Source organism: Lucilia sericata, unplaced genomic scaffold (assembly GCF_015586225.1).
Source record: "Lucilia sericata isolate MDLA Ls3-8-SP2 unplaced genomic scaffold, ASM1558622v1 Contig000051F_arrow, whole genome shotgun sequence".
Taxonomy (NCBI): domain Eukaryota; kingdom Metazoa; phylum Arthropoda; class Insecta; order Diptera; family Calliphoridae; genus Lucilia; species Lucilia sericata.
The window spans coordinates 548,443-568,958 of NW_023994087.1; the positions used below are offsets into that span (position 1 = coordinate 548,443).

The 20,516-nt window shown below is 28.3% G+C and overlaps 2 protein-coding genes across 2 annotated transcripts; one reads left to right on the forward strand and one right to left on the reverse strand.

The window, feature by feature from the left end:
* The first annotated feature begins 5,707 nt into the window (after window positions 1-5,707).
* Window positions 5,708-7,082, forward strand: LOC119615996 (COMM domain-containing protein 5). The gene is made up of 3 exons (XM_037972099.1): window positions 5,708-6,146; window positions 6,210-6,353; window positions 6,444-7,082. Exons 1-3 carry the CDS (start codon window positions 5,839-5,841, stop codon window positions 6,622-6,624), a joined length of 633 nt encoding a protein of 210 aa, XP_037828027.1. The 5' UTR covers window positions 5,708-5,838; the 3' UTR covers window positions 6,625-7,082.
* Window positions 7,083-9,139: 2,057 nt separating this feature from the next.
* On the reverse strand, window positions 9,140-10,769 carry LOC119615994 (probable galactose-1-phosphate uridylyltransferase). Its single transcript, XM_037972097.1, has 3 exons — window positions 10,532-10,769; window positions 10,305-10,474; window positions 9,140-10,225 (listed from the first exon to the last, which is right to left on the reverse strand). The coding sequence occupies exons 1-3, from the start codon at window positions 10,548-10,550 to the stop codon at window positions 9,365-9,367; spliced, it is 1,050 nt and encodes a 349-aa protein (XP_037828025.1). The 5' UTR covers window positions 10,551-10,769; the 3' UTR covers window positions 9,140-9,364.
* Between the last annotated feature and the right edge of the window lie 9,747 nt (window positions 10,770-20,516).

A 20,516-nucleotide genomic window follows, 5' to 3' on the forward strand; every position in this document is an offset into this window, starting at 1 on the left:
TTTCATTTATCCCATTCACAATTTTGCGTATGTATCATACTCATATTGTGAAAACTGAAATTTTTTCCAAAAAGTACAATTTAAGTTTTTTTTTATGTACATACGTATAATGATAAGGAACATAATCTGATATTTTTTTAATTTTATTTAAAATTTTAAACTAGATCAAAACAAGTAGCAGTGCAACTAATCATTAGATTATTTTATACCATTCACCATAGTATATTTAAATATTTTTATACCCACCATCAAAAAAGATGGGGGGTCCTCATTATATATTCTGGGTCCTCATTAAATTCTAAGACGATCTAGCCATGTCTGTCCGTCTGTCTGTCTGTTGAAAGCACGATAGAGTCCCAATGGAAAGAGCTAGAGGGTTGAAATTTCACATAAATATTTCTTATAGGTAAGGTTTGTTTGGTATTGAAAATGGGCAATATCGGTCCATGTTTTCGGATAGCCCCCATACAAGTGGCCCCTCGAAAAGCAGCTTTAACAGCCATAACTTGTTTAAAAATACGAATATAGCGATGAAATTCGACATAAGTAAGTTTCATACAAGTCAAAATCTATCTAAAAAATTTTATGAGGATCGGTCCATGATTGACCCTACCCCCCATATAAGGTCCCCTTCAGAAAATGACTGCAACGCTCATTAATGGTTTAAAAATGCGAGTGTAGCGATGAAATTCGACTCAAATAAATTTAATACGAACCAAATTCTGAGGATCGACCCATAATTGACCCTACCCCCCTATATAAGGTCCCCTTCAGAAAATTACTTTAACGCTTATAACTGGCCTAAAAAATACGAGTATACAGATGAAATTCGACATATGTAAGTTTCATTCGAGTCAAACGAGGTTTGATGGTGGGTATATAAGATTCGGCATGGCCGAATATAACACTCTTACTTGTTTAATATAAGAAGTTTTCAGGAGAGCTAAAAAACAGTTTATTTTGCTAGTTCGTGAAGATTTTTAACATTTTTATTTTATAATATATTATTCAGAAATTGATATCAGATAGAGTTTTTTTCTACGAAAACGTTCATACAACCAACAGATAGAGAGTTTTTCATAGAAATAGAAAATTTTTATTTGATTTAATATCAACCAATATTATATTATGTGAAGTTAAAGAAACCGAATTGTTAAAAAAGCACCAGATTATAAAATTAAAAAATTATGCAAAATGGATAGAGTTTAAAGCAATTTTTGGAATAGATAGAGAGTTTTGCATTTAAATTTTTTTCTTTTTTTAAATAGAAAAAATTTCAAAATGTTATAAAATAACCAAAAATATGTTTTTGTCTTTGAAATTTATATCACTGATGCGGGATTGTTTGCTGGATATTTTGCCTTCAAAATCTCATTTTCATGCAAATTACAGATAGCGACTATTAATTATAGTCCCTCGATATATTTTTTCAATTTAAAAAATATTTTCAAAACTTTTTAAGAACATTTTCTAAATTTTTCTTCAATTTTCAATTTTATTATAATAAAAAATTCATATTCTGTGCATGAAAGGTAAAAAAATTATTACAATCCCCAAAAACCCATATCTTTTTACTATATCCAGATATAGAACATATGTTTAATTATTTCCCTAGACATTATAAAATGAATGGTCTAGAGTGAATCGAGCATTGTATCCGAAATGTATTATAAATTTGTTTGTTTCGGAATTTTGCCGATTTTAAATAGTAATCTCCTCGTAACCATATGTTATAGAGTTATTTAAGATTTGGACCCCAACTCGACTCGGATGTATGTAATGTCATATACATTACATTATGGGAAAATTATTGTGGAAATTATAAACGGAATGACAAACTTATGTATATACCCAATCTAAAGAAGATGAAGGGGTAAAAATTATGGAAAAAATTCCTAACGTTTAAAGCTATGTACGTTCACAATGATAAAGCTCTCTTGCGAATTGTATTTATTTTATAAACAATATTTTAGTTCACTCCAGTCATTGTGAACGTAGCTTAAATATATGTATGTATTTCGTTTTACAAAATAAAACGTAAATAAAATCAAATTACAGTGATGTTAATTGAACAAATAAACATAATTATTTGTACTATAGTTGCTAAACTATAGTATAGTAGGTGTGAATTGCCCTAATGCAGTTATACATATTTCAATTTTCCTAATGCACTCATACAATATTTTTCTCTTGACATTTCCATGTAAAACTAAGATTTACTCTCATTCTTGACATAAAAATGACATAATCATGACGTATTTATAAGGTAATATCACTATACCAGATGTTTATTGTTTTTTTTTTTTTTTCTAGGTTGAATAAAATTCATTCCCAATAAACATCGATTCAAACCTGTGAATATTTTTGAAAATTTTCTTAACTAAATAATGTATTTTCCAAATTGTTTTCAAATTTTAAAGTTTAGCCTTTGAAATAAACATGATAATTTCAAAAAACGCTTAAAAAAATATAATGTGTGATATTTATAAAATTTTCAAAGTTTTGTTTTAATTGAACTTAGAAAAGTTTCTTTCAAAAAATAAATTATTTTAGAAAAATAAAAACAGAACATTTTTTCTACAGCAAGGGAGCGAAAAAACGTTAAATATAGGAGAAATAATCGGAGATATAAAAGAAAAATATGCTAAAATAAATGTATGAATGTTTTATTTTCAGGTGATGTAAAAAAAATATATGAATTTTGCAATAGTTAGCATTATAATTAGGGTTTGAAATATGTATGAAAATAATAATAAAGAATACTTGAAATACGTTTGAAAATTTTTTTAGTTTCAAGCTTACCTCTAGCCTTTTTTTAAATTTGAAATACATTTGAAAAATACGTTTGATTTCTAACTGCCTTTTTGTTTGAGAAGGCCATAATTTTCCATTTGAAAACAAAAATTTTCAAATTTGTTCTCAAAGGCTATGTATGAAATTTGAATAGGTTTTCAAATACACATTTACATCATTTCAAAGGTTTTTGCTTATTGGATTCCTACTTAAATTTTATGTGCTGAAATGAAATTCTGCAAACTCTTAAATTGTATACAGCTTTCGAAAAACATATCGAGATTCAAAAAATTCTTGTGCTTTTAACAACAAATTTTGTTAATATGTTATCTCAAATTATAATTTATATTGAATTAAAATAAGTGCTTGAAAAAACTATAAAGGTTGGTTTTTAATAGTGTTTATATAAAACCGGTTTTTCGGTTAACCGAAAATTTACCATTTATAGAAAACCGGTTTGTCGGTTAACCGAGTATAAAAAACCGGTTAAACCGGTTAACCGAAATGTTTGGAAATGTCATTTTGCGAAATATTATGAATTACTTAATAAGATATTTGCACTTTTTAGTATAGATATGTACATTAATATATCATAAAACGGAAGTTGCCATAGGAGGAATAAATTGATCTTTAAATATATAATGCATCTATATTAACAAAAAAATTTATGTCCAGGACTATCAAGTATAAATAGTGTTCCGGCTCGCGACGATTCATCGGGAACGGAAGTAGACGACGACTGACATAGACATTGAGCCCCTGCTTTAATTGTGCCTCCCTCCCTCGCTACGCCTGTGGTTGTTCAAATTACTGTGAATGACGCTTAGGGATATTGACAGGTGTCATTCTGACTTCCTGTCAATCAACCTAAGTGCCATTACAGCTTGTGAAAAACCACAGCAGCATAAATTCTCGGACAGCAACAATAATCCTTATGTTTCGATAAATAAAGTCCGTTTTGAGAACGTTTGAGAAACTTCTCGATTTTTATTATACTCACGCAGTACACAAGTAAGTGCATCCTCCTATGTTTAACATTTCCTAACATTTGTTTAACAATCTTCCCAATAAGCAAAAACCTTTGAAATGATGTAAATATATATTTGAAAACCTATTCAAATTTCATACATAGCCTTTGAGAACAAATTTGAAAATTTTTGTTTTCAAATGGAAAATTATGGCCTTCTCAAACAAAAAGGCAGTTAGAAATCAAACGTATTTTTCAAATGTATTTCAAATTTAAAAAAAGGCTAGAGGTAAGCTTGAAACTAAAAAAAATTTCAAACGTATTTCAAGTATTCTTATTATTATTTTCATACATATTTCAAACCCTAATTATAATGCTAACTATTGCAAAGTTCATATATTTTTTTACATCACCTGAAAATAAAACATTCATACATTTATTTTAGCATATTTTTCTTTTATATCTCCGATTATTTCTCCTATATTTAACGTTTTTTCGCTCCTTTGCTGTAGAAAAAATGTTCTGTTTTTATTTTTCTAAAATAATTTATTTTTTGAAAGAAACTTTTCTAAGTTCAATTAAAACAAAACTTTGAAAATTTTATAAATATCACACATTATATTTTTTTAAACGTTTTTTGAAATTATCATGTTTATTTCAAAGGTTAAACTTTAAAATTTGAAAACAATTTGGAAAATACATTATTTAGTTAAGAAAAATTTCAAAAATATTCACAGGTTTGAATCGATGTTTATTGGGTTAGGTCTGTTTTCTATGCACAAACGGAAAATAATGTTTAGATTTATCTATCCAAAATTTTTAAAAATCACAATAAAAAATCAAAGAAAACATACAATTTTAACTAAAAATTAAATTTTTTGAAACCGGTTAACCGAGACTTAAAAACCGGATAACCCGGTTAACCGAAAACCAATGTTTTAAAAAAACCAGTTTGCGAAAAACCGAAATATGCAATAAAAACTGGTTTTTCGGTTAACCGGTTTATAAACACTAGTTTTTAAGATGTGATTTTTATATACTTGTATAAATGCCTAGTTTTAGACTTTGTATAATGAAAATAATTACACAAATCGTTTATAACGATTTGAGATTTCCTAATTAGGTGGTGTAAATGCGACTGGATTGATCAACACTGACTTAAACAATTGCCCGTAAAGTATGAATTTTAAAACATATCTTGTAACATTTTCGAAAATATTTTTTTAAATATTACTTTATTTTTTGCAAATTATACAATGTTACAATGTTTTGGTATAAATTATCAGTATCGATTAATAGAGGAAGTCCTCTAGATACGAAGTAAAAAAAGAAAAAGTTGAACTTAATGCAATTTGCAAAATTTTCAAAACAAAATTTTTCAAAATTTTATTAACGGAATAATTTTATTACATTTATACATATCCCAATTACTTTCGCGAAAGACTAAATTTAATGCATCTGGAAGATTTTTGGTTTTTTAGGGAAAGTTCTTTTTACAATTAAATAGGGAATTATATGAAGAGCAGTTTTATTTCCTATATTTTATTACTAAAAATCGCTAACATAATAATAAGTGGTTTATATACTGGTGTACTAGGCCTTAAAAACATTTCAAGTGATACCAAACTCTCATGATAGTTTCTCTTAGGATTTTTTCGGTACAAACAGATTCCGTCTAATATTTTTGCAAAACTTATTTACAAGAATGTAAGTCCAATAAAGCATATTAAATTTTTATCAAAAAATCAATTCTAAATAATATATGTCATGTTTACTTAAAGGAGACCCCAATGTGCAAAAAATAATAATTGTTTCGACTTTTATCGACAGCAGGTACATGTATAGGTTCAATTGTTCGAAAATCTAAATATTTTTTATCCATAAATATGAAACACCCTGTTTCATGAGTACTTAACATATGTATGTGCAAATGGTTATTTACTCGTTACTTTTATTAGTGGCGATAAAGTTGTACTTTTATTGAAGAAATTGTAAACAAAAACAAACAAATTTAAGAATACATCGTCTGGTTGGGAATCGGACAAAACGATACTTTTATTGTAGAAAACATCTTCAAAATGTCAAGTAATTTTCGTTACACTGTTGTCAAAACTATAAGACCATACGTGAAATATTTTCCTCAACTAACAAAACCCGTAATGAGGGTCCTCATTCAGGTGTCGGTCCATTATATTGAAAGCAGCAAATGTTCCCCCGAAGTTCTGGATTTAGCGTTAAATAAACTTACTCATGCTGGACATAACATTCCCGACAACTTCTGCGAACTTTTCGCTGCAGTTTTACAAATAATGCAAATATTTTTACGTACTCCCAAGGGCACTGTCAAGCCGGATGAATTAAGAGATTGTTTAAAGGAGGATCTTAGGTGAATTTATTTTCTCTAATTATTAGTTGATATAAAATGATTTAATTGCCGATATTTCTATAGATTTAGCGACGAGTGCATAGAGGATCTAACAAAAGTTTTACACAATCACCGTTTTTCACTTACAAAAAATTTTGTTGAAGCAAAGATGTTACGTTCCTGTGCCAAAAACTTGCAATGGCGTATCAATATATCATTACATCAGAGGTATAATAAACATATATTATGTAGCATTGATATAAATATTCATACCTACTTCTCTATTATTGTCTTCTTACAATATCCCATCCTGTAAAGACTGTCGCGTGGCCCATCTGCTGTCACGCCAACAATAATTTTGCACTTTCAGTTATCAGATGGGCGCTATCGCACTCTTGAACTACCGTTGTCAATGTTTCATCGATTACGTTACAATGTGGCCCTTTTACTTAGTGAAATCCAAGCTCTAGAGCAGCGTGCAGTAATGAAGAAATTCTAAGACCGTTTCATGGACAGCTTTTGATTACATTATTATAAGTGTCTTACACAGAAATACTTACACATAAGTACATATAGGTGTGTAATAATAATGCTGTCATTATAGTATCATATCGTTACCAAAAATATAAATAGCTCTAATTAAGACTAATAACTTTATAGGAATTATGTATTTATATTTTTGCTTTAATAATTTTCGGCTTCTAATGCGGAATTCTTGAATGTTAATTAGTGATTTGCATAATTACAACGATATAGGTATTACACGTATTCCTATAAGTATCAAGGTATTAAAGATGTACAATGCCTATTATAAAAGCTACTAATATTATACATGCTACAGAGTGGATTTTTTATTTAGGTTTTAAAAATTACTCTTTGCAATACTTATAGCCAAAACAAAAAAAAATATAAATGCTTTTAAATAAATTTGTTATACATACTACATAAGAAGCATAATGATTTTTATTAATCAAAAAATAAAGAAAATTACTTTAATTAAACTTAAAAATAATGTGGTTTTTTAAATACAAAAAGTGAACAAACTATTCTTGAACTTTTTACTTACAACCACCAATGCATAAATGTGTCGATGACATATGCATGGATGTAAATGTCTGTATGCTTAATAAGAGATTTCACCTTATCTCTAAAAATAAATTAATCATATGGGCAATTTCGTATCAAGTGACCCAACTTTTAAAATCGCTGTGTTTCGTTTTTTGCTCCAGGATTAGTACTATTGGATAATAGGCCAGATGCAAGTTTTCAGCTCTAACGGTCAAGAACAGCCGAACTTACAAGGTTTTATTCAAATTAGTGTAACTTTTCACCTATTGGTCCTAGCAAAAGTTGTCCAAAGGAGTTTAGATATCCATTTCTTCACCGTTTCCAAAAAGAATTAAATTTAGTTTTTAAATTTGTTTAAAAAAATTTTATTTTTTGCTCAAAAGAAAGCTTATATAATTTTCTTTAAGGGCTTTATAGTCGCTTAGTGGGATGCGATTGGGGTATCTATCAAAAAAATATTTTATATCAAAAAGCAAAGTTTTTGTTTTTTACATATGCCCCTTGCATCCCACTAAGTGACCACAAAGCCTGTTTTTAAAAATTGATTTTTTATTAACAAATTTAAAAAATTATTATTTTTTTTTTTGAAACATTGAATAGGGCTTGTAAACCTTATAATCAAACTACAGGTCGCAATTTTGAAGATAATTCAATGAAATTTGGCACACGATCTTCTATAGTATCGGAGACGAAGCCCATTGAAAATGGTTTACATCGGTCCATTATTTCACCTAGCCCCCATACAACTGAACCCCCGAATAGGGCTTGTAAACCTTGTAATCAAACTACAGGTCGCAATTTTGAAGATAATTCAATGAAATTTGGCCCATGATCTTCTATGCTGCAAAACTCATGAATTTTATTATTATAAGGTCTCATTTGACCATAGCCCCTATACAAAGCCCCCTTCAAAATTTGACTTAAATATCCACAATTTTATTCAACAATAAATGGCTTAAGTACATCTGAGACAAGGTACAATTCAACTTAAATGCTTTATTATGAAAACTAAATCACATTTTAATTTTGTAACAGGTGTAGGGTATTATATGGTCGGCCTCGCGCGACTATAATTTCATACTTGTTTTCCTTTAAAAATGTTTCTATATATTTATTTGTACTTATGTTTTTATTTATGATTATCTTATGTTTGTTAACTCGATTCGATTTTATATAAAACTTTTTATATTTTGAATTTTTCTGTTATTACTTTAAATTTAAAGAAACTTTTTTTATGAAATTTTTTATATTGTGAACATCAAATAGTTTGAGTCGAATTATTGAAATCGCATTTCATATTTAGCACTAAAATAAATTTGTATCAAGTATTTTCGAATCCGATCTAAAGAAGCGAAATATGTACTGAAATAATATTATTCAAATATTAATATTAATTAATAAATATTAACGGTTAACTCTGGTTTATTTATTTTTGCATTATTGAGTAGAGGAAAGTGCTCAGAATAAATATTAAATCAAACAATTTAACTAAATTCAATGTTATTGTTATAATAATCTATTAAACTTCAGTGGCCAAAAATATACTAAAAACATGTCATAAAATAAATTTGTTATAATTTTTTAAACAAAGTATGACAGTTATTAATTTAAAACAAACGGTCTAAAATAATCTGATAACATAGTAATGCCCGTGTCTGCCATTTCACTCCGTTTCTAGTTTCTGTGACGGTTCTAAACCGTTAAAAAACGCGAGCTACATAAAAACGGAAATCCCCTCTAATGTCCTAATTATTCATATTTTTTAATATTTTTTTTTTCGTTTCTGCTTTTTTGCATTGTTGAAAATAAATATACCTTGAAGATTCAAAAATTTAACTTGTACTTTTTGATTGGCTGTAAATGGGTTAAAGTTTAAAAATAAATATTTGTATGTAGTTATGTTTGTAACCTTAAATGGAACATTAATGTATGGACAATTGTGAAAATTAATGGCAAAAATTAAAGTGTAATTATACTTACACTTTACAAAAATTTATTTAATTTAATTTTTAGGCCTTATTTGAATGTTATATGAAAAATAGTTTTAAAGCTCTTGTTTAAAGGCATACAGTTTTATCGGTTTGATTTGCAATGATTTTTACTCGTTAGAGGTTTTTATTATTATGTTTAATGGAATTTTTTATTAAAAAACAAGAACTTGTGGAATATATTTAGTTGTTTAAATAGTGATTATCGCCATCTAGTTCTCTTAAACGGTGTGCCGCTTGTTCTGCTGTTAAATCTCTTTGAGATTGGCACAGTAATTCAAAACCCACCATAAATTTTCTTACAGTTGCAGATCGTAGCAGAGGTGGGTAATAAATGGCATGCAAAGTCCAATGGCTGTCATCGTCTGTAGACATATCACCAGAGGGTGCACCATGAAAACCCATTGAATAAGGAAATGAACACTTAAATAAGTTATCGTATTTGGTTGTTAACTGTTTCATAACTTTGGCCAAATTTTTTTGTTGCTTTTCAGTAAGATCATTGATGCGTTTGTTCTTATTACGGGATATAATCATTGTTTCAAAAGGCCATGCAGCCCAATATGGAACAACAACGATCCAATCTGGATTTAGAATTACAATTCTTTCTTTTCGATCTATTTCTCTAACAACATAATCATCCAGCAATGGTCTTTTATGCTGTCTATAGTACTTCTGCAAATTTTCATTTTTAAGAGCTGGATCGGAAGGCAAAAATGAGCAAGCCCAAATTTGACAGTGTGGATGTGGATTTGAACAACCCATTGCAGAACCTTTGTTTTCAAATATCTGCACCCAAGTATATTTCTGACTCAACTCATTGTACTGATTAATCCACTCATGAATGACATTCTCAATTGAGAGAAGCGTCATTAGAGGAAGAGTTAAATTAGATTTAGGATGAAAACACATTACCCTGCAAGTACCTCTAGCAGCAGCTGACTGAAAAAGAGGATCGTCGCTCTCTGGTGGTGACGGTATATCTTCCAGTAAAGCCGGAAAATCATTAGTGAACACAAAAGTTCCTTCATAAACAGGATTTACCTAAAAGAACAGAAAGTTTAATCATACTTTGTGAAATATCAAGTAATCTGATATATGTATGTATATTAATATTCCTTACGACACCGTTAGGTCTTGTAACACCAGGACAGAGCGGATTGGTTGGGTCAAATTCCAACAAATCATTTTTTTGGGGCGACTCTTGTTGTCCCGACCAGGGCCTTAACATTCGGTGGGGACACACAAGTACCCACTGTCCTGTCAAAGGGTTTAAACGTCTATGCTGATGTTCTAAAATATTTAAATTTAGTTAGATGTTACATGTATGCATTACTCGTCAAAACTTACCCGTTGGAATAAAATCCATTTTTCTTTTCTCAACAATACTGCTCTAAGTGAATTAACCGAACGTTTTTAAAGCACCTTGGATTTTATAGATGGCATTCTATAATCATCAACTAATATAGTGCAAATTGTTTACCATTTAATACCCCTCACAACAATTCAGAATTTAAGTGTTTGTGCATTTTATCAATTTGTTTTTCTTATCAATTCTATTGTTGTGAGCAGGGTGTACTGAATACAAGGTGACATTATTAGCCCAGCTGATCATTGTTTACAATTTTTTATACATAGACTAGTATACAGGCATAAACCGCGTGTTTGTCAAACTCCATATAAAAAATTGACAATCGTGCGTTTCTTCTCAAGTGCTGGAACCTTGTTAAGTGTGCCATGGTTGTGAGGTTTGCAAATAATTTCAACGACCGAATATCAGTTACTTTTTCAATAAATATCGTCCGACCTAATATTTGGATTCGGTTAACAAGGTAAAAGCGTACTCTAGAAGGGCCCAAAAAATATCGATTTACTTGGATGGCTCTTATTTTATTAATAAAACTAACTGGTGTTAAATTTTAGTCCAATCGGATAACGGGAACCGGTGCTGTAAATCTTTTGAAAAGGGTAAAATCCGGTAAATAATTTGACATTTTTTTTATACAAACATAACACATGCCATCGATGAAAAAACTTTTTAAATGATTTCACTAATCCCAGTGTTATTTAGTGTGCTGATTCCGAATATGGAAATAAAAAAGTAAATTTTCCAACCAATCTTCCACATTATCATCCTTTATTCCTTTTGACTATATACTTGAGTCCCAAATATGAAATTCTGTACTTTTACAGAAATTGCGAATAACGGCCTCTGTGCCTTTAGACTTATACTTAGAGTTATAGAAGTGCATTCCTGAAAAATTTATCGCGATAGACCACATTAACTGGTGACGCCACGGCTCTGATGAGGAAAGCGATTTTTACAACGATTTTGGCACTAAATGTATTTTTTGGGTTTTTAACAGAAAATAATTGGAATATACATTCAGTTATCGTTCCAATAAGATATAAAACACAATAATCGGTCAAAAATGTAAAAGGTTATTACAAATTCCTACGATCATTTAGTGTCACAAAACACTTAAATGAGAAATATTTAAAAAAACTAATTTCGGGAAATTTTCTAATAAGATCATGTCATTACTTTAAATATATTCATATTAACTCAAATGTGAGTTTTATCCTTATTAGATAGAGTAAACCGTATTTGGGTTATAGTCATAAATCCTTCACACGGCATTTTCAAAAATCCAGTTTCAAACTTTTTGCAATTTTGTTAAGCAAATTTAAAAATTTTAAGAAAATCTCCAAGTGACTTATTGACAATAAAGAAGGAAATAAAATAATAAAGAAATTAGGCCGATTCCTCTCACATATAAGCGGTACCTGCGAATTGAATTTTGAGGATTTCGGAGAAAACTATTTTTGTTTAAATTTTTGAAAAACAGTATTTATTCTTTACTGTTATGCATTTTACATAAGCTTTTAAAGAATATATACAAAATTCAAGGTAATAGGAAGCATGTATCTGAAGTTTTAGTAAAATCGAAAAATGTTAACCCATAAACTGTGAATATTAAACTAAAGCTAAGCAATATTGGGAAATTCGCTTGAAACCGTAGTGAAATAAAAATTATCTTTCCAATAAGGAATAAAACATTGCTATAAATGAATAAATAATAAATCCCATCATAAACTTTATTGTGCGTCCAGTAATGGTTTTCACAGAAAAGCTATTTTCTTTCTATGTGTGTGAAAAACAGTTGCTAGGGCGCAATTCAATAAAAATTGCAAATATAACGGCAAAAATCAAAATTAAGTACTTATCTGATTATATGTAAGTCATTATAAGAGTAGTTAAAAGTAATGAAAACGGTAAGTAGTATTAATTGAAAAGTAAGTGGTTATGTACAAGCTATTTCCAGTTTTTGCTAGGTTTATTTTTCTCATTTAGAAAAAGTAATTTTTATACAAAACTTCATCGCCTTTGGTGCGGGATAATACCATATTCCTTAAGATCTGTTCACGCTCTACAAGGTCTTGCTATGGTATTTTTGATATTCACAAAAATTGCAAAAAGTTATACCCTAATGTACATGCTTGTTTATTAACAAACCATCAAAGCAGACAAATTTGTTGGAAAAATAATTTTTAATATTTAATAATCAATTAAATTATTTTTCAAAAATAATCGTAATAATTAATTTATTCTCTGGTAGAAAATGTGTGATTATTAATTGATTACGATTACAAATATGTAATCTAAAAATAATCAGGTATTTATTTAAATTAATGAAATTAATCAAAAATATCCATATTAATTAAATTATTAATTTGATTATTTTGAAGGGTTAATATCAATATACATATATGTATATCTTGTGTAATTTCCTTTGTTTTACATTAAGTCTATCGAAAACAAGGTTATTATGTCTGTTCTGGCTTTCACAACATTTCAAATTCACATGAAATCAAGATTTCATACGAAATTAAAAATGTGATGTTCCCGTTTTCACTTGGATTCAAATTTGGTTTTACAACAAGTTTAACAAATGTAAAAGAAAAATTTGGCAATACACACAATTGTAATTATATCCCGCGTAAAAATAAATGAAAATTTTTTAAAATAATAAAAAAATTCTGGAGCTTTTATTCTATTGCATTGATTTAAAATGCAATTTTTTAGAATTTAAAATGATTAAATTTTTAAAAAAATAATTTATTTAAAGAAATTAATTTCTAAAGTGGTAGATTTTGACATTTTATTTTACTCTTAAGCGATTTCTCGCAATGAAAAAGTATATTCGTTTTGCTTTCACCTAACTATTTCTATTTAATTTTTTAATTTTTTTATTTTAATTTTTTTGTTCGGAAGTGAACGGGAACTTGTGAATTCGGGTCTTGTGAATTCGGAAGCCAGAACACACACATATAACACTATTGTTGTACTATTTATGTATATTAACGTTTTTATTGAAAACAATAAATTTATCAAGTTTATTTCGATTGAAAATCTTGATCTCATTACAAGATGTTAGAAAAAAAATTACTTCAGTCTTTTAGAAATGGGTCTCAAAAAATACGTAATTTCCAGCCGATTCACAGTGTCGGATTTTGCAAATTTAGGGGGAAAAAACTCAAAAATTTTTTGATTATTTTTTGCCTTTGTTTGAATTCAATATGAAAGACAATTGTCCAAGTAGTAAACAAAAGAAATTTGACCCAAAACAGAATAACGGTTCTTCAAAAGTCGTGTTTATTACAGAAAATTAAAACTAATTTTTACCTGCTGCATGTTCCCTAATTTTGAACTATTATTTTATTATATTTAATAATAGCAATTAATTACTTTTTTAAAAGTATGATTGAGAATGAGGTGTCCACGTCTTTTAAAGTTAACCTATAATTGTAAGTATATTTAAAAAGTGAGACATTTTTTCATGGACTCAAAATCATCAGCTGTGCCATTTAAAACTTACATAAAGTCTTGGATTTTATTTTACGAGATAACACCAGTGAAAATTAAAACAAATATACTTAAAAAACCACTAAAATATTAGCAAAATCGACAATTTTTACTTTAGAAAAAATATATTTATTGTTTATGAGCAAAAAAGTACCAATTTTTATTGGTCCTTTTGTCCCTTTCTAGGCCATGTTAGGAAAAAAATATTTAGCCATTGATGCTTCCTAGTGTAGATATATCAAGTTTTCAAAATTTATGTGTTTGTAACATGTACTGGCATAATTAGAACATGTACAAAACGTGCAAAAAGTACCAAAAAATACAAATATTTTCCCGTTTTTACCCTTGTGTTTTAAATCTTTCTAAAGATTAATATTTAATTGAATTTTTCACTCATATTTAAAGTTTTGACTCTATAAATATATTTTTTACAAATGAATGTAGAATGCCCTATTTTGCCCGTTTTTACACCCTGAAAGGTTGGCAAAGTACTTTACTAATACATATATTTAAAGGTTTTGAGAGATAAAACACAAATATTTCCACGTTAAAATAAAAAATTAACATTATATAAATACTAATTTTACCCGTTTTCCCCCTTTTTGTGCCTTTCTGGTCAAAGATAAAAAAGTTATATAGCCTATTGACGTTTTCATAGCTTTATGCTTAATAATTTCAGAGTTTAGTTCCCCTAAAATTGCAAAATCTGACACTGTGCGATTACGGGAAAGATAATTTAAATTTGCAAAACAAAAATCATAAATATGTTTGCCGATGAAATGCACACATATTTCTCCAGGTTACTTAACATCATATGTATGTACATTAGAGAGCTCCAAAAAAACGAAGTTGCAAATTTTGCCCATCCCCCCTTTTAGAATTGTTCTTTGGGTTGTAAAACTATGTCATACAAAAAATTAGGCTGATTGGATAACGTTAACAAGTGTCGCAACGGCACGTAAGTTTTCAAGTGCATTTACAAGGGAAAATATCGTTTTTTTCAGTTTTTGCTCAAATTTGGCCATTTAATAATAAATTTTGAACTTTATTGTAAAGGAATCGTAATGTGCACAGAGTAAACATTTCGGAAGGATATAAAACACAAAAATTGCTTGAAAACTTCAAAAGTTATTGCAAATTCCCTAGGCCATTAACGTGTCCCACAGCACATGAATTCGAAATGTGACAAAAAAATTTACTTTTTTGGGATATATTCTAAAAAACATTTTCTTACTTAAAATATATCTATAATAACTTGAATATTAGTTTTTGCCCTTATAAGATAACGCAAACTTCTTCTAAGCTATGGTCAAAAAGTTTGATTTTTTCAACGGCCGTTTTAAATCTCCAATTTCAGTTTTTTTTGAATCTTTGTTAAACAAATGTCAAAATTTTTAGGAAATCTCATGGGGATTTATGGTCAATAGATAAAGCTATTAAACGGTAAAAAAAAATAGATCAATATTTCTTACAGTTTAGCTGTACCTGCGATTTGTACTCGGAGGATTTCGGGAAAATCACATTTTTTTGTAATATTTTAGAGAATACTTATTAATTCTTTACTGATGCACATTTAAAATAAAGTATTATTAGAGTATTCTAGATAATACAAAATATATATCCGAAGTTGTATTAAAATCTGACATTTGGGAATTGATTTGGGAATTTTTAGTGTACCACACACAACTTTATTGGCACAAATCAGGCCAATTCAGATATCAACAATCTTTAGTATTGCGCCCATTGCCTGTTCCTCTTTCGTTAGCTAAACTTTTAGCTAAAGGTACAAATTTAGTGGCACAAATCCAGTAATTTCAGATATCAAAAATCTTGCTTTTTTGGGTCCATTGCCAGGTCACCTGTAACATTTACCAATAGGATCCATATACACAGCTTAATATAAGTATATAAACATGCATATCCCTTAAAATTCCATTTAAAATCACTGCATATTTTTTGAAATAAAATTAAGAATTTTTTTTAAATACGAACATCAATAAATATTTTTATTTATTTTGACATTGAGCTCATACAAGTACAAAAACAAAATACATGTTGTTTTTGTATTGTTTAGAGCGGGTTTTTGAGATGGTAATCAAATGCCAATTAATAATCAGATTAGTTAATCTAAAAATAAATTTAATCTTATGTTAATCCCCTTTGATGTTTTTGAGTACAAGATTAAACTACGCAGTGTTGCCATACAAAACAACAGAAAATGTCACTGTTTGTTATCAAAACAATGCATATTTTATAAAAAAAGAAGAAGACAATTATAAATTTAATATGAAAATTAATGAAAACGTAAATTAAAAACAAAAACATGTATTTTGAAGTGTCCATAATTTATACTAATCAATAAATAGAACATTTTAATGTTTATATTTATAAAAATTTTATTAATTTTTTTGCATCAGCTGTTTACACTTTTGCATTTCGTGCTTAAGATTAAACCACCTCCATTGGGCGCTTAAACTTGCAAACAAAATTAACTAATTGAGTACTCAAAAACATTTTTCGAGGATTAATTTTAATTTAATCGCTAATCTTTCACCTAAAGATTGGCCCTTAGTGTACCCTGGACTTATCTATTGACTATAAATCCCCATGAGATCTTCTAAAAATTTTTAAATTTGTTTAACAAAGTATCAAAAAAACTGAAATTAGAGATTAGATCAAACTTTTTTGACCATAAGTGAGAACGAGTTAGCGCTATCTTATAAGGGCAAAACTAATATTCGATTAATTATAGATATATTTTAAGTAACAAAATGGTTTTTTAGAATATATCCCAATTTTTGTCACATTTCGAATTTATGTGCTGTGAAACACGTTAATGGCCAGGGGAATTTGCAATAACTTTTAAAGTTTTCAAGCTAATTTTGTGTTTTATATCTTTCCGAAATGCACATTACGATCCCTTTACAATAAAGTTCAAAATTTATTACTAAATGGCTAAATTTGAGCAAAAACTGAAAAAATCGATATTTTCCCCTTGTAAATGCACTTGGAAACTTCAGAGCCGTTACGGCAGCTGTTAACGTTATCCAATCAGCATAATTTTTTGTATGACATAGTTTTACAACCCATAGAACAATTCTAGAGGGGGACGGCCTGTCACACACATTTTTTTTCTTCATACAGGCTTGAATCACTCTAATGTACATATGTATATGTCATTATAAAGATCTCAGCTTATGCTTTCTAAATCCGTTAAGAAATTTATAATCGGTTTAGATTAAACTAAGCTAAATGCTTATAAGTGCTTAAAGGTGCGAAAAATAGTTTTTTTACCCGTATCTCAAGATTTCGGAGGAAAGAGCTTTGTGGTTACTTAGTGGGATTTAAGGGACATATGTATCTATCATTTTGAACCAAAAAAATGTTAAACAAAAATTAAGAAAAAAATTGGAAACAGTGAAAAATAGCTATCTAAACTCTGGACAATTTTTGTTAGGACCAATAGGTGATAAGTTACACTCATTTGAAAAAAATTCTGTATGTCCAAAATGTCCAACTTTGATCCTCTCTAACTCCGGCAGTTCTTGACAGATTGAACTGTTTTTAGCCTACTACCCAATAACCTCGATGTAAATGTCATCGAAATCGATTTTTTGAGTTTGGTGACTTGACACAAAAATGTCCATAAGCTAAAATAAAATAAAAGTTTTTCTTTTCGTTCGTTTATTTTTTATTATTCAATAAATACTTTATAATTAATAATTTTTCTAGTATTATTATGATTATTTGGTTTATTTTATTTGTTTATATGCATTTGTTTAGTTAATAATTTCCTTTAATTTCTTTTGGTTTTTGTGTATTAATCAGTCGTTCTGTTATTTATTATTTATATATATATCTGTTTATTTTTTTAATAATATAGAATTTAAAAATATTTATTTATATGTAAATTGTTTTATAAGATTTTAATTTATAATGAGATTTGTTCGATAAATTTTACAAAAAGTAACAAACAAAGCCATTTGACAAACAATGACGGTAATTCTACATAAAAATATAAAAAAATCAATACAATATATAATCTATAAGTCCTTATATACATACACACATACATATGTGCATTCGAATGACCCACTGGAGTAAAAAAAAAAACTTGTCGATGTTTCTTACATTAGTTAAAATTTATTTGACTCTGAAACGAAAATATGTATTTTAAAATAATATCTTGTGATCAGCTAAACTGTCATTTTAATGGGGTACATTGACAAATTTTTTTTGGAGAATCCTTATTAACATACATACATATGTATGTTAACAAACAATGTACACACATATGTATGTATGTACTTCTATTGGTATGTACATATCTATATATGAAATAAATATGTGTTTTTTGTGTATTAATGTATGTAACTGTGTAATGATATCGATATCAGAATTAAAGATTTGAAAAATCAAACTGTATTAAGCAAGTTTTCGAGGCTTCAACTTAATCGGTAAATAATCGGACATTGCACTGTATTTGAATAGTCAAATTCAAATTCAGTATCAGTACATTAATAGTTTGACTCCACTCCATAAATATATTGGCCTGATATTATTCAATTGTATGAAAATACGTACTTTTGTATATTAATGGGACTAAGAAAGTAATTAATTTTTGCCGAGCATACGTTAAGCCCAATGGTTACCAAAATATCGTGGACTCCGGTAGATTAGTGTTCTAATCAGTTAGACCGGAGGTTGTGTATGAGGCACTGGTGAGGGAACGCCCAACAGGACCGATGGTGGCCTAGGTGTATTTCTTCGGATTTGGTGAAACTAATACTCATTCTCCTTTCAAACTAACTAACTACCAAAATGTCAATACTTGAAAATTAACCGAGAATTCGTTATAAACAAGTTTGACTGTGTTAAATATACAAATCGAGTGAAAAAAAATTGGCATCATTACCTCTCGTAGTGATCGCCTTTCACTGCCGATATACGGAATTAGTTTGTTATTAGCGAAGTTCGTAAGGCATACGCGTATATCCACTTATACATTATGAAAAGGTTGTTTTAATTGCAAAGTTTGTAGAATTGTTGTAAGATGTTGTTGTTTGAAAAAATTAAAATGTTTTGAAGTCGCCAAATTGGTAGAAACATAAATATCCTTTTTATTCTTAATTTTCGTGATTTTTGTTGAATTAATGGTTGCTATGTATCATACATGGGAGTAGTTAATTATATCGACTAATTAATTGACGATTTCATTAGCATTAAATTGAAAAAAATTATAATTATTATTTTTTTCATTAGCATTATTTTGTCTAATGGTAATGGTTTTTAATGAAACGATTTCATTAGTAATTATATAAAAATAAATTTTCATTACCATTATTCAATAGATTTTAAAAATTTTCGAACATTAGTTCGAAATTCGAAATTAATTTCGAATATCCGAACATTATAATGTATTGTCATTAGGTGAAATCATGTATGCCAAATTTCAGCACATTCGGACTAGAAGAACTAGTTTTAACAGCTTTAAAAGTTTTTCGAACACAAGTTCGAATTTTCGAAATTTTTTTTTTAGGTTTTATGACACAGAGATTAATTTAAAAACATAAAAAAGTTTTCGAAAATAACTTCGAATTTTCGAACTTAATTTCGAATATTCGAACATATTATTGTATTGTCATCAGATGTACTTATGACTGCAAAATTTCAGCCAATTTGGGCTACGGGAACTGGTTTTAAAAGCTTTCAAACCTCGAATCTTCGAAAAATTTTCCTTAATATATTTTTCGACAATTATAAATACTAATTAAATTCGTTTTTGAAAATTCATTATCAAATTCATTACCATTATCAAAAAAAGTTATAATGAAAAAAATATAATTTTCATTAAATGGTACTTAAAATATTTTTCATTACAATTTTTTCTATAAATGGTAATGAAATTTTAATGCTTAATGAAAAATTCCCATGTATGCTATGTATATGCCTTACATAAAGCGCCTTGGCGACACATCAAATTATTCTCTCAAATGGTAAGTTTTTTGATTGTGTTAAATGATAGTTTGAGAGGGACATTTTGATGTCTGGCCATGTCGGCCAAGTTCGAGATTATCTTACGAGAACTCATTATAACTGAGTTTGACTGTAGAAATATGTACATATGTATGTATGTATGTATAACTTATGTAAGTGAGAGAAAGTGGTATATCTACATATGTTTGTCTGTGTTTGTTGTCGTGTAAAATTAGTTGTTGTAAGCCTTAAAACATTAAAGATTTATTAATTTTTACTTTGTGTATATATAATTTTTATTAAAGTACGAGATCATTTCGAATACATTTTTTATTATTCTAAATTCTTATTTCTTTTACATAGTACAGCTTAGCGTGTTGTTGTTTGTTTATTTTTTTACTAATATTTAGATTTTGCAAAAATAAATGGTGGGTTTTATTATAAAATCTTCTGCTTTTCCAATCAAAAAGGGGATAAGAATATCGTCTATCA